Raw genomic sequence first — 20986 nt, 5'->3', positions numbered from 1 at the left:
TTTGTCTTCTCGGAATGATCACATACCACTGGAGTAGGTTATATTTGAATGGGTCTCTTTAAAATCAGCATAGAACCAGGATGTCAGTGGCTATTCTTTGCTTCTGTACCTAAGGGTTGAATCTTACTGAAACATTTGCAGACTTATGAGTTGCTTTAAGTAGTTAACTTCTGATATGTGATACAAAGATGGATTTGTAAATCATGATTTTCAATAAAATGTGTATTCATTCTGTCAAACTGAGATTTACAGAAGACTTATTTGACCTTTTGATACTACTTTTTCACAGTAGAAACTACTTTTTTTGAGACCTGTCTTCAAATATGACTTTTTCTTTTTTTTTGAAAGATTTCCTTTTTAAATTTTTTTATCTTCTATTTAATATACTTTAGCCCACTACAAAATTCTTTTTTCTTTTGCTCTATGATTAATTAATGTCTCCTCTTGGAAGAAATGAAGAACTTCTTAAAAGTGATAGATGATTTTACAATATGTGTGTTTGGAGATGAGGTTATATGCATGTGTGTTATCTGAAATGCTGGAAAGCATTTCATGCTGAAGGTGCTTATTAAATTAAGAAGAAAATACATTTTCAGGTAAAAGTTTCTGAGCAGTATGATGGGTGGTGGTAATCAGTTACAGTCCCATAGATGCTTTAAAATATGCACACTCTTAGACCTATTTTAGCTGATTATGAAGTAGTAGAACTGAAGTAGGAAAAGGCTGTATATTTCCTGAGGGGCCAGAGAAATTAAAAACAAGCTCAAAAAATTATTTACATAGATCTTTATGCCTGCTGATTAGGAACATGAAACTGGTTTTACTTGCTTACTTTGCTGCACTCACAGTAGAAGACATGATTGTGTATGTGAAGGGAACAATAGAATAACATTTGGATTGCAGTGACAAAAAATGTTACCCCTTTGTGGTATTCATCCCAGGGTTTCAGAGGAGCAGAAAAGCAGGGTTAGTCATTAAGAAAGACTTGAAAATACAGCGTTGGGATTTGCTTAACACTGTCTGTAGCATAATTAGGGAAAGAAATGCTAATATAGAATTTTAAATCTTGTATCTGCACTGGTTTGGAAGGTCACTGAAAAAGTTACTTGGAGGTCAGTTACTCTAGAATAGTACTTGTTATACATTTGTCTGTCAAAGGAGATTCCAGAAATCTTCCCTTCTGCTCATAGTTAGTGTGTCACACAATGCAGAGAAATGTACTAACTCTGCATCCTCTGTTTAGACTACTAGGAACTTGCAAAAGTCTTGGTCTGAAGTGTCTTTGTCTCCCTTTTCCTGAAATCTGAGTGCAAAACCTCACTTATGGGGTTGAAAGAAACACTGGTCTGTGTGGTATACAGTTTGACCAAATCTGGGTGTCTTGACTTGTTATCTTGATGAGTCCTGTATGCTAAGAACTTCATATGTCTGAGAACTGCGAGGCCTGAAGCGAATTCTGGGAACTGAGGATTTGGTGGAACACTTGGACTAGCTTGCCGATCGGCGGAAAACATAGTGGTCAGTGCACAGTGGGATTGTGTTGGGTAAGCCATGGTGTCACTGGGGAACATGAATTTTTGGTGTATTGTTTTCTGCTGGATCACTGCTTCTACACCCAGAGTATTCATATTGCCCGCTAGGTGGACACTGGTGTCTTCCTGCTGTTGCTTGTGTGTTGTTACCTTGACATTGTAGGCAACTATTTGCAGACCCATCAAGACCTGCATGCAGCTCAGGAGCCAGTTCTGGTAAAACACAGGGATAGTTGTACAGTTCCTTGCAAGGCAGTGGATGCCACCTCCTGTCTATGTGTCTAGTTCATATATATATATACTTAAATGGGGAAGTTGTTCTAACTTCAGATCTTAATGGGAAGATCCAGCTATTCTAACGCATGTTTGTCCAAGAACGTTCTTTCACGGACAAGCATGTTACAAAGAAATTGTTGCACTTATGGTTTTGCATATTAATTAAAAATAGTTCTCAAAGGAAACCAATCCACACACAGATATTTTTTCTGATTATTATGAGCAGAGAAAGGTAGACTTGGTGGAATGAAACTGTTTTCCTTACCCAGAAACACTACCAATGTTTAAAAGCTCTATTTATTATTCAGATTAGGAACTTGAAAGGAGTAAGGTTCTCAAGAAGGGGAAGTGTGCTACATGGCTAATTAAGAGTGAAACAAGTGGAGGATGGGGAGGAAAGACACAGAGGGTGGTATTCCTGAAAATATGTACTTACTTAGCCCATCTGGATGATTCTCTGAATTATTTAAACCTTAATTTTCTAAATATTGCTCTAACCTTGTTCTAGTTGTGCATCAACTTATAATCAATAGAGATCTGTTCTTTCCTTATATCTGCATATATGAAAATAATACTTGGTTTTCTACAAACAACCTCTTACCTAGGAACGGTTTTGGTTTGACTCAGTGATGCTGCTCATTTCTTCTACGTTCCTGGTCCTGAGCAAGTAGCTGTGGTCAGAGCAACATCCTGTGTGGTTTTGTCTTAACAGAATGTGGTTAACTGAAGTGAGAGCAAACTGAAGAGAGGAAGGTAGAATTTGAGAAAGGAAGGTAGAATCTGAGAATGGCATAGTTTTTATTTCAAATTTCTTCCTACTTTTGGCAGTAGAACTCTGCTGCTCTAACAGGCACTTTATAGTAAGTCAAAAACTGGTAGTTATATTCAAACTCTTTATTTAAAAGTATCTTAAGAGTCCCTGACAAATATCTTGGTGAATTAGGAAAAAGTTTTGCCTTTTTATGTGGAAAACTTCAATATTTTGTTGTGTTATGTTGCATGTGAGCATAACAATGATAATTCACTGTGAAACAGGTGAATCATTGTCATTCTTGAAATAGATGTTTAACCTGCTGTGGAAGGAAAGCCAAAGCAGTGCAAAATGGCCTTTACAGGATCTTTTAGCGCGGCTCTGAAACAGCTGTCAAGGAGGACTCCATTGGGCTATATTTGAAAATAAAAGTTTTCATCAAAGCAGTTGATATATATAAAAAATTCCTCTTTCCCCACTAGGAAATTGTTCTGCCAGAGAATTTTATAGCAGCACTAGAACTGATATACACCTCTCAGTAACGGAAGAAATATGTGAGAGGTTCTTGGCTGTGTTTAGTTGGTTTTGTTTTCTTATCCTTAAATAATTTGCCTAATTTCTCATCTGAGTATTTCAAAGAGAGAAATTGTATCTTAATCAACAAGAGCTCTTTAACAGTAGGCCGTATTTCTTACATGTGAAAGAGAAGCTGCTGCAGACATAAGATTGAGAAATTATTATGGTTTAAACTGTGTCTGAAAATAGGTATGCCTTGGAGAACAAAGCTTTAAAAAGGATTGTTTAAATAGTAAAACCAAAGCTATGCTCATCTTAAAAGGAAACTAACTTTTTTTTTAAATGCAAATAAACTAAAATAGCTGTGACTTCCAGCAGTCTGAATTATTCTCTTACAGTACCAAATACAGCCAGTAGATGCCTGCAAACACCATCATATAATTATATCTGAGCACCTTTATATGCAATAAGTTTCCTTTGCCATTGTGAAGGATCAGTTAACGTAATCTCCAACATTATTAACAAATATGTTAAAATCTTTATTCTAACAAATATAGCCATAATGAAAATAGATGTGCAACACTAAGAACATTCTGAGTGATGGAGTAGCTCTTGTGTGCAATTATAGTAACATGTTCACTTCAGCTGTATTTCGATTTTCTGTTTATGTATTTGCTAAACTGCATTCAGCAACGTGTATTAGTACCTGGAAGTGAAACAATCTAAAAGTGTGAAATTGGTGAAAATCAGTAGTATATTAAATTCAGTAAACAAAAAAATGATCCTGTGCACATGCTTAGCATTCACAGTGGTTCCTTAAGTCCTTGTATAAAGTCTATTATAATAATTTATACTTTAGGAGGCAAGTTATTGCAGTAGAAATTCTTTATGGGGAGCTGACTCTTGGACTATTACTGCATCTGGATTGTAAATCTTAGCAGTATATCTGGATTGTCTTAGTCAGAAAACCAATTGATCAAAGCATAGTGGAGCAGGAGGAGCAGCATTAACTCTGGGATATAGGAATTATGCTGAAGTATTTCCGAACCGTTGCATGTCTGCTTGAGCTTTCCTTCCACGTCCCCCTCCTACTCCCCCCCACCCCCCCCGCGGGATACATAGGTTACTTAGGTTAAAAATTGAACTACTTGGAGAAAGTACTTGTAGCAATTCCTTTTTCCTGTCTTGCTTTTGTGTTCAGTTCACTTGTCCCAGTTCATAGTTGGAGATTAGAAAATTGTGGGAAAATTTGCTGTGATGCCCAGATGTTTCTGAGAGATTGTTCTCCTACCTCATATAGCAGAAAAGTACATATCTGATCCAATCTAGAGGATTCTTGTTAGTAATGGCAGGACAGTGGATTTTTCCAGAGTGTGACAATGCCCCTTCAGTTCAAAATTAGCAATAAAATCAGTGAATTTACTTTTACTTTTTCTTATTGGCTAGCCACTGAAGGATTGGTGAAGGAACAGAAAAATTCTTTGGAATTTACTGCTTGGAGAAGGCAGAATTTTTTCTGTTTTCTTATGTCTGTTCTACAAGTATGATGATAATTTTTTAATTACGGCTCTGTAAAGTAGACAATGTAATTTACTTTGGCATAAACTGTAAATTTAAGGGTGTGAGATATTTTGCGATATTAGTGTTAGAAGACAATTTATGAAGTGGTATGTCAGATATATGCATTCTATCTCACCATGGGATTTTACTCTATTTTAGAAGGCAGTAGGTGGCATAGACCCAGAACAGTGAAGCTGGTGATGTGTGGGTAGTGAAGTGGTTTACTTATAGATGCAGTTCTACTAATAGTTGGGCGAACTTTTAGGAGCACAGCCTGTGCCATGTGATCTTCCTAAATGTCGGGGCAAGTAACACTGCCTGAGAGACATTTAACATTCTATGAGAGTTATTAACTATTTTTATTGCATTTTTATTATAGGAAGTGTTCTCAAAGGGAATAATACTGCTCTCTGCTATAGCAACGGTAAGAGTTCACGGGGAGAAACAATTTGAAGTTGTTACATCCCACAGGACTTTTGTCTTCCGTGTGGATAAAGAAGGTAAGTAGAACATGTGTAAGTCTAATGATTGCCAAAAATCCATGTAATCACTTCTGATAAATGTTTGTGAAATATTAGTTGTATTACCAGAAATATTTCTGGAGTCCTGCTGTTTTGGGCTCATAAAGGGAAACTGGAGATAGTTGTAAGCTTTGTAAGAACAACTGAAATTGTTGGGGACAGGCTTTTAAAAATATCAAAATGAAAATACTGTTTTCCAACTCTTCTGCCTCCTCTCCCATCCTTCGCAAAGATGAATTTTTCTGGACATTCCTCAGGTCTCACTAGCAGCCCTTACAGCCTGTGCGCTCTCAGCCATCTGCTCCAAGTCACCACTTGACATAAAATTGACAAAGAGCAACAATGAAGTCGATGGCTTGAATACGGTGCTGTGATCAAAGGAAATCCGGGTTTTTTTCTGTGTCTTTATTTACTGCCTTATACAGTATTTTCAGCCATGTATTGATAAAGAATACAAATGTAAACTGGAGTGGGGAAGTTAGTATGCTTTCTAATTTAATGCTTTATCAACCTACAGCTGTAATATGTGGAATCAATACCAGTGCATGTATGACTGACTTATGGAAACAATCAAGTAAAATGGAATACCTAGGAAAAAAAGATGTGCAATATGTATTTACAGCAGTACATGCCAGACCCATTATAGCTAAGGGTCTCTCAGCATTTCCATTATCAAATCCCATTTTTATGGGTTATAGCTTGGTTGTAAACATTTGCTGCAGGCTGTAACAGGAGTGCAGCATCAGTGAACAAATCCTTCTTATCAGGTTTGGCTCAAATCATTTCAGGCATTTTTATGCTCTTAGCTGAGTTAAAAAGTATGTCTATTTTTATTATTTTTGCTTTTCTCTTCCAAATTTATATTTTACTTTTCTATAAATTGGGACATAACTATGTTAGTGCAATACATTTTGTAGGGCTGTAATATGTTTTATGGGCTGTTGCCTTTGAATGCTACAAAAATGTTAACAACTTACACTGACTTATAAATATATTCAGAGCAACCACTTGTTATACATGAAATTGCATTTTCATTTAGTATATAACCATCTTTGGACGTAGTGGCCTGTCTGTAAAGCTGTTCACTTAAGGTTAGAAATGTGTGTTGTACTAGTAATTTGGTCCTTACTGTATCCAGAGCTGGATGATGTATTCACAGTAAATTATGTAAATAACCCTGCTTGCTTTCTGTTATGTGCACAAACTGTTACTTGATGCTATTCCTTCTGTGGATTTGTGGTTGGGAATTGTTCTGTGACTATTCGAAGGGTACTTAACTTTTCAAAGATTTTGAAATGGAGACTTCTATACATATTTCATCCTGTGGACCTTATTTATTAACTTTCCTTTCTTTCTACTAGAGTATTAAAATAAAGAATGCTATCATTGTCTTCATTGATCTGTGTCCCTTGATACCAATGTCGGTCTGCAATCACTGGATTATAATGCTATTTTTGTTTGCTTTTAGTGCCCTGATTTATTTATTTTTGGTGTGTCAAAAATATGCTATTTTTGGATTGATTTAAATATCTAGAGGGAAAAAACTCCTTATATAATGCATTGGAAAGATTAGGGGCATTTGGGGGCAAAAAATTAAGTAGTTGGATGATAGCAATGAACTAGAGCATAATTTGCTCAGGTGCAGTGAGAGTTTGTTTAATTGGAACAAAATATCATTAAAAGAAAACACCTTCAGAGTAATTTGATGCCCTCAACTATACTGAAATATTCAAGTGATCTTTTCAAAGTACTTTAAAAGAGTGTGTATTAAAACGAAACTTCTAAGAGGCGCACTTGGATCACCTTCACTGTGTTAGTCTGTCGGGCTGCTCTCTTCCTTTTCTTCAGACTATTTTCTGACGCTTAGATTTGTGTATTTGTTCCTTCCTGTTGCACACGTGGCACTTGTGAAGTAAGTACATTACTGTTTTAACGGTGCTCTTTGCATTTTTTTTTTCAACACTGATTGTGTCAACTTTATATATACTGTGGATAGAACTTTCCTTCTCTCCCTGCCCCCTCCAATATATTTTACAACCTGAATCTTTCAGAGCGGAGAGTTGAAATATTCATGAAGTTCCAATCACACGGGGCAAGTCTGATTCATTCAGAGTGTTCGGCATTAAAGTATATTGATCTTAGTCTGGTGAAATATCTGAACATAGTGAATGAGACTTAGTGGAACTTTATTACTTCACCTACTTGTGTTCACGTATTTGTAAGATGTTAAATTAATAATGCATGCAAAGATAATCAAACATGCATTTTCTTGATTACCCAGTACCCTTGACAATATCAAGCTTAACCACTACGCTTTAATGCAATAGACTGTAAATTGCCAAATGTTTATGCTTAAAAGCCTGGCCAAACATAGAGTAACATTGGGGATGGCTTGCCTTTTTAGTGACAGATGATATCTAGGCTCCCTGTTTTTTGTTTACATAACTTCTGTAGTTCTTTCCCATTGATCTGGCTTTCAGAAGGTGAACATGCCACCTGTCTACCACCTCAGACTTGGAACTAGTAGTCGGGATTTTAAGAATCTTGATCATTAGTTTGTATAACTTCTCAATTTGTGTTTTTGGTTTTTGGGAGCTAACTGAATGGCTATCTTTGCTAACATTTCCACTGATACGGACTTTCATGTCATTTTGATTTCCACCTCCTCTTGAAGGTGGATGTTCCCTCCAATGTGGTATAGCTATACCATCAACCAGCATAGTAGGAAGAAGAAGAAAACAAATGTGGTAGAGAAGAATGGAGTTGTGGCTTAACCATATGCCTTTGTCTAATTTTTTTGCTTGTTTAGAAGAAAGGAATGACTGGGTTAATACAATGCTCAGTGCCTTGAAATCACAGTCTGATAATAACTCTCAGTCTCGAACTTCTGTCGCCCCTGAGAAAAGTGGATATCTTGAGCTGAAAGGATACAAAGCCAAAATCTTTATTCTACTTCAGGGGAATACTGTGTGGATCTGCAAGAATGAACAGGTAAATTTTTCATATGCTTTTTGTGAATGAGTGCTTATAAAGATGATTTAACTAGTGAGTTGGAAATTGATGGCTCTTTGTGAATAGGTGCATTTCAATATAAATGCATATCTTTTTTATGTAGTACTTTATTGCTGCAATTCTCTGAAGGCTTCAAAAGGCAGAAGTATCATTATGTCTATTGTATGATGGAAAAAACGAATATATAGTGAGGTGAAGTGAAAAGCCCTGAGTGTCACAACAGGTTAGTGGAAGGGCTGAGATTAATTCTCTCTTAAAATGTGTGCCATAAGCATTCTACTAATTCAGAAGGCATATTTTGTGCACTGGTTTCACTGTCCTATAATGTAGTGCTCTGGAAAGTGTGCTGTACAGAAGTAGATTGTGGAATTTAAGTGATACTTCAGCTAAATGTTCAAAACTGACGTTCTTTGTGTTTTTAAGAACCTAGACTGACCACTTTCAGTTGCGTACTGTAACATATTAAATCAAATCCAGTGTTAAAAACCATGACTTCAGTTCCCCAAATCTAGGGCTTTTTGGTTTGTTTTGGGCATGAATATATTATGACATAAAGTAGTCAGCTGTGGAACTCTTTAGGATGCGGTGGATAGGGAATAAACGGGGATAATTGGGTTCAATGACTGACTCTGCGTACTTGTGGAAGAAAAATCTATTGCAACACAATAAATGGAAAGTTTTATTTCTGTGTGAGGAAATTGATGACCGTGAGTAGCTAGAACCTGGAAGGGCATTTGGGGGAGGTGTTGTTACACGTTTGCCTTGTTCTCATGTTTGCTCAAATTTGTGTACAGACAAACTCATGTTTCAAATGTGAATGGTCTCTAAGTAAGACTTGTCATCTTGGAGTTGATCTTACTTTCTCTTTAAGTGTGAAATTATTTAGATGGGCTTGGGGGGCCACATAATGTTCAATATTGGATCTTATTATTATTTCCCAGGGAATGGCAGGAAATTTGAGACTGAGAAAGACCTTTTTTTTTTTTTCTTTCTACTTACTGTGCTCCAAGGAAGTTTTACTTGTCAGGTACATTCTCTTAGGTCAGTCAACAGCTAACTGATCAGAAACTTGATGCAATTTATGGATTTAAGCCTGCAGCATGTGCTTTGTGGAATGAGCACCCTGGAGAGGAACTGGTCTTCACAGTTGAGCATAGTACTCTTTAGCTATACTGAAATCCTCAGTCTTGATTATTGTAATAAATAAGTGACCTGCCAGTTAGTTTGTTTATTTCAGTAAAGTCTGCAGCTACAGGTCTTTAAGGAGGAACAAAACCAAAATGCGAATGCTACTCCCCCCACCCTGAAACCCTGTACTTCACTGAAGTTCTCTTAATGTCATTCCAGTAGAAAGAATGAAAGTCAACTAAGTTACTTTACAGTCTCTGCATGTGGGATGATTCACACTGTGCTGCAGTGCTCAAGTTACTGTGTCATCATGGTGTTTCCAGGTATTTCATCAGTGAGAATCCCTGGACTCTCATCAATGAGAGGCCGCTCATTCTCATCAATGAGAGCCCTTTCTTTTTGGGTGTTCATTGTAATGAGCCACTTTTGCCTTCAGAATCAATACTGTATCCATCTCATGCCCCTGAATACTTTTTGAGTGCTCCCATATGGATGTTCTGAGCTTCTTCATTAAGGGACAAATGTGGTACTTCAGTGAGGTATACAGACTTGTGGAGGAATTTCTTTTCCAGAGTGATAGGTCATTTGAAACTAGCTATGTCCCTTTTGAGAGTCTCAGTGCCAGGCATCCAACTTTTGCTTTCTTCATTCTTCTTCTGCCTGCATATAACAGTTGGGAGCATCTTTCTTGCCTCTAGTAGTCCACTGATGTTTCTCTGTTGATATGGGGCACTCCCAGTTCTGCCCACTATGCTGAGTCAGTTTTTCTGACAGAGTTGTTATGTTAGAAAACTGATCCAGAGCCATTCACTACTGAAGGGTTCTTGATTGCTCTGTTACATGTTTGCAAGGTGCAGATTATGACTGTCTCAGGTAATCAAAGACTGTCATCCCAGAATCCCCCTCCCCTCCAGTCAATACCCCTTCTTACAGATTTTTTTTTTTTTTAAATTACTGTTTGGTATATTCATGTGCATGTTGGATCTATTGCTTGTGCGGCTATATGGTAATTTTGTATCAGCTCTGCTCTTTCAACATCATTGATTTCAGATTTGCTTTAGCTGATCATGAAAGCACACCCTTATACAGCCTTTCTACTAGATGTTTATTTTCTTCTACTACGTGGATGCTCTGCAGAGATCACTGACTGCAGTGCAGCAGAAGTCAAACCAAAATCAAGCCCAGAAACAGAAAAAAGGTTAGACATGCTGCCAGCCTGTCAGCTCCTTCTGTGTGTATGAAAATTGCAAACAATGGTGCAAAACCAGCTTCTTCCCAAAGCTTATTTACTTAAGACCAAAAATATCAAATGATGCTAAGAGGTTTCTTTTTAGATCTTCCATTTGAACAAATGCCGCTTCTTTATGCGATTTCTGGGTATCTGGGAGTCAGAAGAAATAGCTTCTGTCTTGAAGCTCTCATAGTCTGTAGTTCTTTTCTCAGTGCCTCTTTTGTTTTATTTTCAAGTTGGAAACAGAATTATTTTTACTGCAGCACTGAAGACAAGCCCAGTAATACAGCATTAATCCACTAGAGGGCTCTCTTGTTCTAAAAATCTCTCCCTGTCCCAAGTTTGTGCTTTAGTCAGTAATTACCAGGCAAATATGTCCAGGGATGTCCTCGAATCCTGTTCATATTGGAATTCACATCCATACTAGAACGACTCCCAGAGAGACTTAGAGGGGTTTATTATAACTGCAGTGCTAAAAGATACCTATTTAGACTTCTTACAATGTTGAAATGAGATTGGATCAAGCTGATTTATTGATTTCTATTAAACTTGATAGAGGAGAGTCCACTGTTACTTTAAAAGATTTTTCTTCATTGTTAAAAGTAGAGAAGATCCTAAGCCAAATGCCAAATCCTAACGTAACCACCATCAGCTTTGTGAAGTTCAGATTGAGATCAGAATATCATGTCTCAGGCCCATTTCTAGTTAAAAAGTGATTGGTTTAGCTTGAGCTTCTGGCAGTGATATAGTGCTAGTATGAAACCATCAATTTCTGTGACTCTCCATGTAGTGTGAATTTCTTAGACTTCCTCTCTGAAGCAAAAGTGAAAAATAGATCGTACAGAATCAATTTGTTCAACCTGCAACTTGCTGAAATTCCCATTTCTATTTCAAAATAATTCATGCTTAAATAAAAACGTATCATCTGGTCCTTCATGACAGCTCAAACATAGGCTTGAAATGTCAGTCTGCTGTGGTGGCACCAGTGATAACCTCTGCTCTGTGACCATCAGAAGGGCTCTGACATGCTTGCCTGGTGTGCTAGAATATACCCCCTTTGTTAGGGTGTGTTTAAGATTGACCGGTATTTAAAGTCAGGGAGGGCCTAGTTGTCATAGTGTTTGCACTAGAATTTGGCTTTGATTTAAAAAGTTCAGGATCTTCTTTGTTACTGCCTTGGGCGGTTTTGAAATAGATGTAATTACCTGGGATATTTGAGGAAACTGCCAAATATAAAGACTGGGAAATGGTAGGTATGGCTGTGTGCCATAATTATTTGTGACTTTTTTCCTCCATGCGTGACTCCAAGTTAAAGCTTGAATGGTGATGAGTATTTTCTCTGTTATGTACAAGAAATAGTATCTATTTCTTATCAAAAACCTCTTGTTTCATTTTGGCTCAGTGCTCTTATTGATTTCAGAGGGTTTTTTGTTTCGTCAAAGATTTAAATGATTTGCTCTGTGGCAGATGGAAATGTTTATTCATGTTGAGTGAACCAGTAAGAGAGTGCCTAGTAATTTTCATTTCCTTTCTAATGCTTATGGTGCATTTAAAGCAAAACTGGACAACATCAAAAGATGTGTTACGGGAAATTATATTAAACAAGTAGAAGATGGCAAAGGGTATGGTAATGTAGAGAAATGGTAAGAGGACAGATGGAAGGACAAGTCAAAGACAATGCTTGAGCGTGTTGTTCTGAGAGAGAGGAAGTTATGTGAATATTGGAGGGAAGTGGATGTGTTCATGAATCTCTGTGTCTATTAGAAGAGAGATGTGTTCTTATCTCTGTTAAGAAACAGGCTTAACGGGGAGTGCTTTGAGCAACTTCATCTAGTGAAAGATGTCCCTGTCCATGTAGGGCAGTTAGGCTAGATGATCTTTAAAGGTTCCTTCCAACCCAAACCATTCAGTGATTCTGAAATACGGTGCTAGAGACAATGTGGTTGAGATTCAGGGGCAGACTTAGAACTGTGACCTTTTGATAATAAAGGTGGGAATTTATAATAATTCTATGCAAGGGGATTCTACATTAGGAAATGTTCTGGTTTTCCCTGGAGAAAATGAAATCCTGATTATTAATCTTGAACATGATGGATGAGAGAGAAAAACCCTTAAAAAAAAATAGTAAAGGATCTATTAAGTACAGTAGAAGGTGTCTAACAATGGACAGTGAACAGGGAAGAGTAGTTAAATGAAGTCCTGAAGATGAGTAGTTTGCAATGCTAAAGCAGCATTAGAACCTCCTAAATATATTTAGATTCTTTGTTGTATCATTGCCATAATATTTGTGAATAAGTCCAAGGTGATGGCAACAGCAATATGGAAGAAGAGTTGGGGAGAGGAGCTGAATGTAAATGGAGCAGAAAGTAAAATAGTTGCTTGAAGATTTTGAGATCTAATGAGGAACCCTGAGCAAAGGAGATGACAATTTTGGGAAGGAAAGGGGGAGGGGATTAAAGGCAATGAAAGAAAGCTGGAGGAGGAATGGGAAGACCTTACAGATATTTGACAGGTAATAAGTGAGAGGAGAGAGAAGTGACTGATATGAATGGTGGGGCAGCGGAAGGTGGAATTATTGAGAATGAGAAAACAAGAAACGGTGTTGTCTGTTGTTGTGTTCCCCCTGTTCCCTACCTCTGTCCCCCCTGCCCCAAGAACACGTGTTCTTTTAAAGATTTTTGTGGTGGTAAGCTGTTATTTGTAATGATAACTGGCAAGCTCTGTATAGAAAGAGTTCTCTACTTGATTGCTGGTGCAGACTGTGATCAAACATGTTTACAAACATGTGAATAAGCCTGGCCCAGAATGCCTTATATAGATGGAGGTGACAGGAAACCAAATGAACGTTTGTCCTCCTTTGTCCTTGGTGGAGTCATTCTGGCTTTACTCTTTACTTCAGAGTGATACAAATCTGTAGCAGGATGTTAAAAAACAAAACAACCCAAAAATATACCCAATATATTGGAGGGGGAAAGATTAATATGAACAAGTATTTTAAGATACAGATGCACTGGTGATTTGAAGTGAAAGCAAATGATCCAGTCTCTTTTTAATATGGATATTTACATCAGGCAGTAGCTGGGATGATAGATTAAGGTCATATTCCTAATTTTCCAGAAGTTCCTTGGCAAGAAATTCATTCCAGTCATCCACACTCAAAATCATGGCAAAGATCAATTGCTGTGCATGACATCAGAAATAACTAAGTAGAAAATAACTTGAATTCTGTAAGAAAGCTTAAAAACTTCCTTTTTTTTTTTGCTTGTGGTGCAATACAAAATGAGTGATTACAGGAAATTATATTGGGTGGGGAAAAGGCTTGTTGTTGTTCTGAACGTTACTTCTCCAGTTTTAATATAATCGCACCCCTGCTCCAAAAAAAATTTTAAAAATGAATTTAAAATAATATGCTATTAAAGTAAGGTTGTTAAATCAGACAAGTAAAATGTGTCTGTGACCACCTGTACAGGGAGGACCTACATTTTACATTCAGAAATAATTTGGGGGGATGTTGTTCTAGGTGTTGTATATATTATTAAAGAATATGGAGAAGGGCATAAACAGGAATTCCATCAATGAAAAATTAAACAGTTAATGTTAAGCTCTTCTATGAGCAGTTAAATAAAACTTAGGCTACATGAGGATTTAATTTTTCTTGTTTATTTGTTTTTATGCTATTAAGATCTCATTGAGATGTAAGTACACCTAAAGCAATCATGGAACATGATAGAAAGCCTTATGCTTCCACAGTTATCAAAAGTTTCATGATTAATTTAATTTGAGTGTAGGGAAGGAGGAAGGAAAATGACGAACTTCTCAGCTTCTCCGTAATGCTCAGCTGAGCTTTCTGGAGGGCTAATACATATACAGCCAGCTACCTTGATCATGTAAAAATTAATAGTGAGGAAAAGTAGGATTTGTTTGAATATTATGAAGAAATAAGATTTTTAGAGTGGCACAGCACATGCGTAAACAATTGAAGAAGGTTTTGGATCTACTTGTCTTAAGGTTTTAACACTCTAAATGCAGTACTGGGGAAATCTGTTTTCCTCTGAGTACTGGAATTAGCTTGAGAGTATTATCCATCACTATTCATGTTACTTGCATTTAAGAACTACTAGCTTGGCTTCAGATCCTATGGTAAAATACTCATTAGATCAAAAGCCCTAAATATAGGAGGCAGGGCATCACTATGTGTGCTTCCATTTATAATGGTAGACCAGGTCTGCATTTATTTATTTATTTTAAATCATATGAACAAGCTATTTCTGCATTCCATGAACCTGAAAGATTGTATAACCAGTGTCTGTGCGTATGTATGTATATATACACTTAGATAATGAAGTGTTTTCCTTTTATGTGTGTGAAACAAGAAGGATTGAGATGACAATGAAACTGAAGAAAACATATTTTTCATTAATAGTTAATCTGTGTTCTTTCAGTAGCTCAATATACTGTGGAATTCAGTGCAGCTAGAATGTGATTTTGCTCCTATTTGATTCCTGTTTAATTGTAAACTTATCAGTCAGTTCTCACAGGAGACATGCTGAAGAACTACTCAGTAGCTTTAGTTTGCTTTCTCTCCTTTAAAATGAGGGCAATGTGAAACATACGTTTCATATCCATCTCTTTTATGCATTTCCCGTGTCAGGGACAGAAGTAGCTTTAAACATACCAGTGGCAACACTGATTACTTTTTCTTCCCCAGCCTGCATCCTTTGTTTCAGGTATATTCATGCTGAAATATTGATACTTATTTGAAGTTACAAAGCTATTAAAACAGTGAAGGGGACAGTATTTCTGAGGCAGTGTAGACAACATATCCTCGCTGAACTTAGGTATAAACATATGTTATGATAGTCCATGTGAATTCCATTTCCTAATTAGTTAAAAATTAGCATGATATGCTGTTGCAAATTTTTAATTATTTAGCATATATCATCTGTTATCAACTGGTCATTTCTGAAATCTGTTACAACTCAATTTGCTAAATGCAGTTTATTAATTTAATCCTAAATTATTTGGTGTGGCAGAGCTTGGACAAGTAATGTCACAGAAGGCTATTTTTGGTTTTGGTACATTGTCTATATGATAAAGGACTAAGCTGTATGGGTATCATTCTGTGAAAGCTAAACTTTAACAGAGGTGAGCTTATTCTTTTGTCCAGCCTGAAGTGGAAAAGCAATATTCTTGAAGACCTTGGGATTTGTTTAATCTATGATGAGTATGATCAGATGAGCACTGGCAGTCACATTATGATGATTAAAATGTTCTCCTTGGTTGCAATGCTAAATAAAATGGATTATCATGCATCAACAAGAGACCAAAGAATATGCCTGTAATTCATTAATGTGCCTTGTAACTGTCACTGTTATGTCTAGAACCCCAAGCACTTAAAATCGGGTGATTGATCATGATGCATTTAGCCTGCAGTAGCTGAATAAGCAGGAAGACCAGTGTTCATGAAGAAAACTCTTTTGGCTTTTATGGATTTCTGTTGTTATTTCATGATGATTTTCAAGATTGGGTGGTCTCACTTCAGTTTCTGTTGGAGTTTGTCAGAGTAAGGACAACTGGAATTCAAGATGCCCAGAATTTGTAGTCACTCCCCCACTTTTTTTCCTTCATACTGTTTCACACACCCCTCGTTTTTTTTTCTTTTTTCTTTTTTTTAACCAAAAATCAAACAGTGGACACGTGCTCCAGAACTGTTGGCTTCTGCACAGTGTACACTGACAATGCAAACAGTATCTTTGCTGGCAATGGAGAGAGAGCAGGTTGGCATCGCTGTTGGACTACTAAAATGATTAGGCTGTTTGAGCTTTCGTCAGTTATGAAAAGTGGATGGTTTAAAATAAGCATTATAAAGATGATCCTTAAAATACTGAGAACTTGAATATCATTGTAGCTTAAGTGACATTTTAATTTTTTCGACTTTAAATAAGTTGGTTTTCATTTCTGCTGGTTTCTTTGGAACAGAATGGCATTTTTCAGATAATAATAAAGCATTATTTTCTTTACTGCACTATCTTATACCTATAAACTTCATTCTAAATAATTGTACCATCCTTACAGCAAGAGGAAGGGAATTTATGATTTACAGCATAATAAGAATGTGGGCAATACCCTAGTGTGCTTTCTCAGCAATAATTTCTGTCCCTGGTTAATAAATTGCTAGGCCAACAAATTTGAACTTAATCAACCCAAACTGAATTATTGCCTCATGAAACACTTCAATGCCATTGTTATTAAATTAAATGCTACCTCTTAAATATTTTGCATGCAAAATAATATCTTGTTAGAGATGGCATGTTTTAAAACTCATGCATTACAAATCAATATCTTACCGATATTTCAAGAAAACTTCACTCAAAAGTTACTTCCATCTTAGCATTCCCTCCCTCTGCTCCCTGCCCTGAGTCCACCAGAATGATTGATTGATATCTAACACTTATAAAGAAACATTTGAAAAATGTTGCACGCACTGAGTTGTAGCAAAAAATCAGGCTTTGTTACCTTTGCTTAAGGTGGAAGGTTGTCAAAACAATTGGCACTGGGGCAGCTGGAAGACCATGCGAACAGGCCTGGACAGTGGTTGAGAAGGAAAATGCTCAGCTTAGTAACAGAGAAGTTGGAAAGCAATGATGCAGGAAATAAAGGGCGGAAATAATCTTGTTTGGTTTTTTTTTTTTAAGTGATGTATAGTGACTTTAGTATGTTTTGAGCATTTAAAACAACTTTTTTTTTGTCTTTTGTTGCACTTCAGGATGAGAGGAAACAGCCTCAAGTTGTGCCATGAGAGGTTTAGATTGGATATTGTGAAAAGTTTCTTAACCAAAAGGGTTGTCAAGCACTGGAACAGGCTGCTCAGGGAAGTGGTGGAGTCACCATCCCTGGCGGTATTTAAAAGACATCTAGATGTGTTGCTCAGGGACATGGTTTAGTGGTGGACTTGGCAGTGCTGGGTTAATGGTTGTACTGGATGATCTTAAAGGTCTTTTCCAAGCTAAATGATTCTATGATTCTACTTCTGCAGTATTTCCAATAAAAGTTGCTTAAAAAAAAAAAATGTTGACTGAAGAATGCAATGGCTGACAAGTATGTTTTACTCATGAAGACAAACGCTTTAGGTATTGTTGTTGCCAATCATTTTGGTGATTCTTATCTAATTTTTAATTGAATATTGCAGCACCTGTCCATTTCTTTAAGGTGAGGTAGGATATTGCAAAAAAAACCAACCTGCTATGCATTGGATTTGACTTCATTTTGATCATGGCAAAATAGTCTCTGTCCTTTACCATCCAATGTTTTCAAATTGTACAGGTTTCTGTACTCCGCATCTAGGCGGAGGAGTCTATATCCACTACACTGCATTTGTCCACGTTTATACATGTCTACAGTCTTAAGTCCAGTATGCAGAGCTGTGTTACAGATAACTGACAGAGTCTTGAAGAAGGCATTGAAGCAGGGTGGGTGTGTTAGTATAATTAATACGGCTTTGTATACAGCTTCCTCTTCCACAATGAGCCCGTCTGGCACTTGTTTCAGAGGCTCTGCAGGACATTGTGTGATGATGAGAGGTGTGATGTTTTTTCCAGCCGAGGGCTGTAATTCCTTGCCATGGGGTCATAAAGAAGTTCAAAGGCAGATAAAATGACAGCAGTCAGCAACAGCAGCTCAGTTCCTGCAACACAGGAGTAATTGCAGCCCATTATTACAATTGACTCTTGCTTCTCTCCCCTGAAGGAACTGAGCAGCTGCCAATTTACTGGGCTGCAAGAAAACTGATGAGCCAGGAGATGGGGGTCATAGCGAAAGTTGAGAAACTTATCAAGGCAAAATTCATTAGTCCTGAGTAGCCATAAGAAGAGAAGGAAACGGTGCTGGCTGGTCATCACTGATGCCTGGGTAGAAGACGGATTCTGACTTCCAGAACGTTTCACCTTGTGTTTTTTTTCACAAAGAGAAGTGAGGGGGTTCTAGCATCTTTTGTCTTACATTGTTTAAAATAAACCAACCACACAGCAGAGGTACCTGCTGTTTTAATATGACTTATCTAGAAGAGGCTTATTTCACCCTAAACAAATACATTGGCTGTTTCGCTTTGTGTTTTCTGTGTGCTCTGTAGTCGTTCCTGTGTGTTGGGTATTTACAGGGTTCTCATTTTCCTTCTACAGCTAAAACAGGATGATATGTAACTTGCTTCCTCATCTGTTCTATTTAATGACAATGTGCAGTTGGTAAAAGTAAGAAGTCTGATTTGAGGTTGATTTTAGGTATTTGCACTTACTTATGGTGAATGTGTACCATTAGCCGTTTAGATGTGAAACTTGTGTGTCTTTGTTGGTGTTCCAATTTAGCCAATAAATGCTAAAGCAGAAATAAACGGGTTACATCTACACAAGCTCTGTTTCCTCGGCTCTGTTTCCTCATACTCCTCTCATTGATGAGGTGTAGAATATCAGAAACATTTAATATATGCAGCTAGAGCTGTACTGGAATTTTAAAGGGAGAAGAAAAATAAAGGTTAATAGAGTGCATTGTAGGTACAAACCCCGAAGATGTTATCACAGTTCTGCATGATTCTGTGGTGCTGGGTGTTCAGGTCCTCTAACTGTCCAGGTCTTTCATCTGCAGACCTAAATTTTTTCTCCTACACTGCATGCAGATGTATTTTAAAATTAACCTTAGGAAGCCTGTGCAGATTTTGTCCTAGCTGCTTGTCCTTCTAAATGGAAAAGGTAAAGATGCATTTTCAGTATATACAAGGCTGTTTAAGGAAAGCTGTTGCTTGTAGGATCTAAGCACAGATATGTGGGGTGAATCTCCAGCTCTATGAATCTCAGTTGGAGCTTTGCCATTAATGTCAGAGTTAGCAGCGTTTCATTGTCATCCACTTTTTTCGTTTCATTCCTGAATTCTTGTTCATCCTAGTTTCTTAAATGGTATGGGCATGCTGGGAAAATATATCTCCCTCTAACTTCACTGTGTTTGCAGATTGCAGCTGCCCATCCTTGCTAATATAGAAGGATTTTTTGGAAGATTTTCTGTTCTCAAAAATCATTGAAGCCTGTTACTAGCCACCCTACCCAAAATTGGTACAAAATGCTGCTACTGGGTTTCTGAATATCCTGAAATGGGCAATTTTATAATTCTAATTCTAGCTCTATTTTACTGTTTAGTGAGATTCTTTTTTACAGTGTTATCCTGATCCAGCCTTTGCAATTTTGGTGCAACATCTGTGTGATGAGGTGCACCTGCATACCTTCAGCTATGAGCCAGATCAGCTGTTTTGTAGCTGTGCTTCACCATGACATGAAGCGGGTTCAGTTTGCTGGTGCTAGGTCACTATGTTGCAGTTAGATGGCCTGTAAATCAGTGCTTCATGGTTTTTTTTGTCTCTTATGAAAAAATTGCTACTGTAGGTGCTGTTCTTTACTGATCTCTGATTTGTAAGGCATTTTGACTTATCTAAACATAGTAATATGTGTACGTTTCAAAATTATTTTTTATTGTTGCATGATTTTGAAGGTTGTTCTAATAGAACATTGAGGAAACGAATTTGTAAACTTGCAAAATGTGAAAGTTAAGCTTCTGTTTGCTCCATTACTCAGAGTTTATTAATGGTTTTCGAATAACAGTTTAAGTAGTGATCAGCCCTGTTGCCCCACCCCAAGAATGTGCTCTGAAACAGTTAAACTTGCTGTTGGCAAGTTTTGTTTTTTCAGTCTCATTAAATTCGGATGAGCAAGATTTATTTCTTCCTTGTGTAAAGAGAGATGGATGGGAGTGAGACCTGAGAAGTTAAAAGAATGCATGAGACAGGTGGAATCATTACACTACAAGGGAGCTGTGTGTCTGTAGCTCATTCAGGGTCCTACAAGACTTTCCTGTACCGTTCATTGTGTGACAACGGGAAGCTCAGTGACACAAACGGAAGATAAATGTGGATATAGTAAATGGAGATAACTTATTAACGATCATGTAATTTTCAGTATTCTTTATACCAGCTAGGTCTCTACTTAGTAGCATAGAGCATGAAGGTTATTTGAAAGGATTGTGTTGTGGGTTTTTTTTAAATGGGTTGGGTTTTCCGTTTTGTTTTGTTAACTTTTAATTTGTCATAGATCTGAGTATTGTTGTTCCAAGTTTGAACAAACAGCTTGTATTTTTCTGTTGGATGTTAGCGTTTGCTTTCTCATTGGCAGAAAATAGTTTCATTGCAAGCTTGTATTTACTTGATTTTTACATAAGGTGCTCTAGCTTACAATTTTTAAGTTTTCTAAGACTGAATTCATAAAGATTTAGACTGTTACATTAATTAAGACAAAGGCGTTTTGGTTCAGTAAAGCTATATTTGTTCTAGACCCAGTCCTGAAACATGAGTACAATGTAGGTGTTTTAGAGCTGGACCTTTGGTTTATTTTCAACTCTAATAAAAATATTTGAATAGCTTCTC

General features: G+C 37.1%; 1 protein-coding gene across 2 annotated transcripts in view; it reads left to right on the top strand.

Moving 5' to 3' along the window:
- The window catches only part of ARAP2 (ArfGAP with RhoGAP domain, ankyrin repeat and PH domain 2), a 136210-nt gene that overhangs the window by 24366 nt on the left and 90858 nt on the right, over positions 1–20986 (top strand). For both annotated transcript variants that reach the window (XM_064449273.1, XM_064449272.1), the window contains 2 exons: positions 5015–5135; positions 7966–8147. In XM_064449273.1, coding sequence (XP_064305343.1) covers positions 5015–5135; positions 7966–8147 — 303 coding nt within the window. The remainder of the gene's footprint in view (positions 1–5014; positions 5136–7965; positions 8148–20986) is intronic.

Source organism: Phalacrocorax carbo, chromosome 4, assembly GCF_963921805.1.
Source record: "Phalacrocorax carbo chromosome 4, bPhaCar2.1, whole genome shotgun sequence".
NCBI classification, from domain to species: Eukaryota; Metazoa; Chordata; class Aves; order Suliformes; family Phalacrocoracidae; genus Phalacrocorax; species Phalacrocorax carbo.
This window is presented reverse-complemented; position numbering and strand designations above follow the sequence as displayed.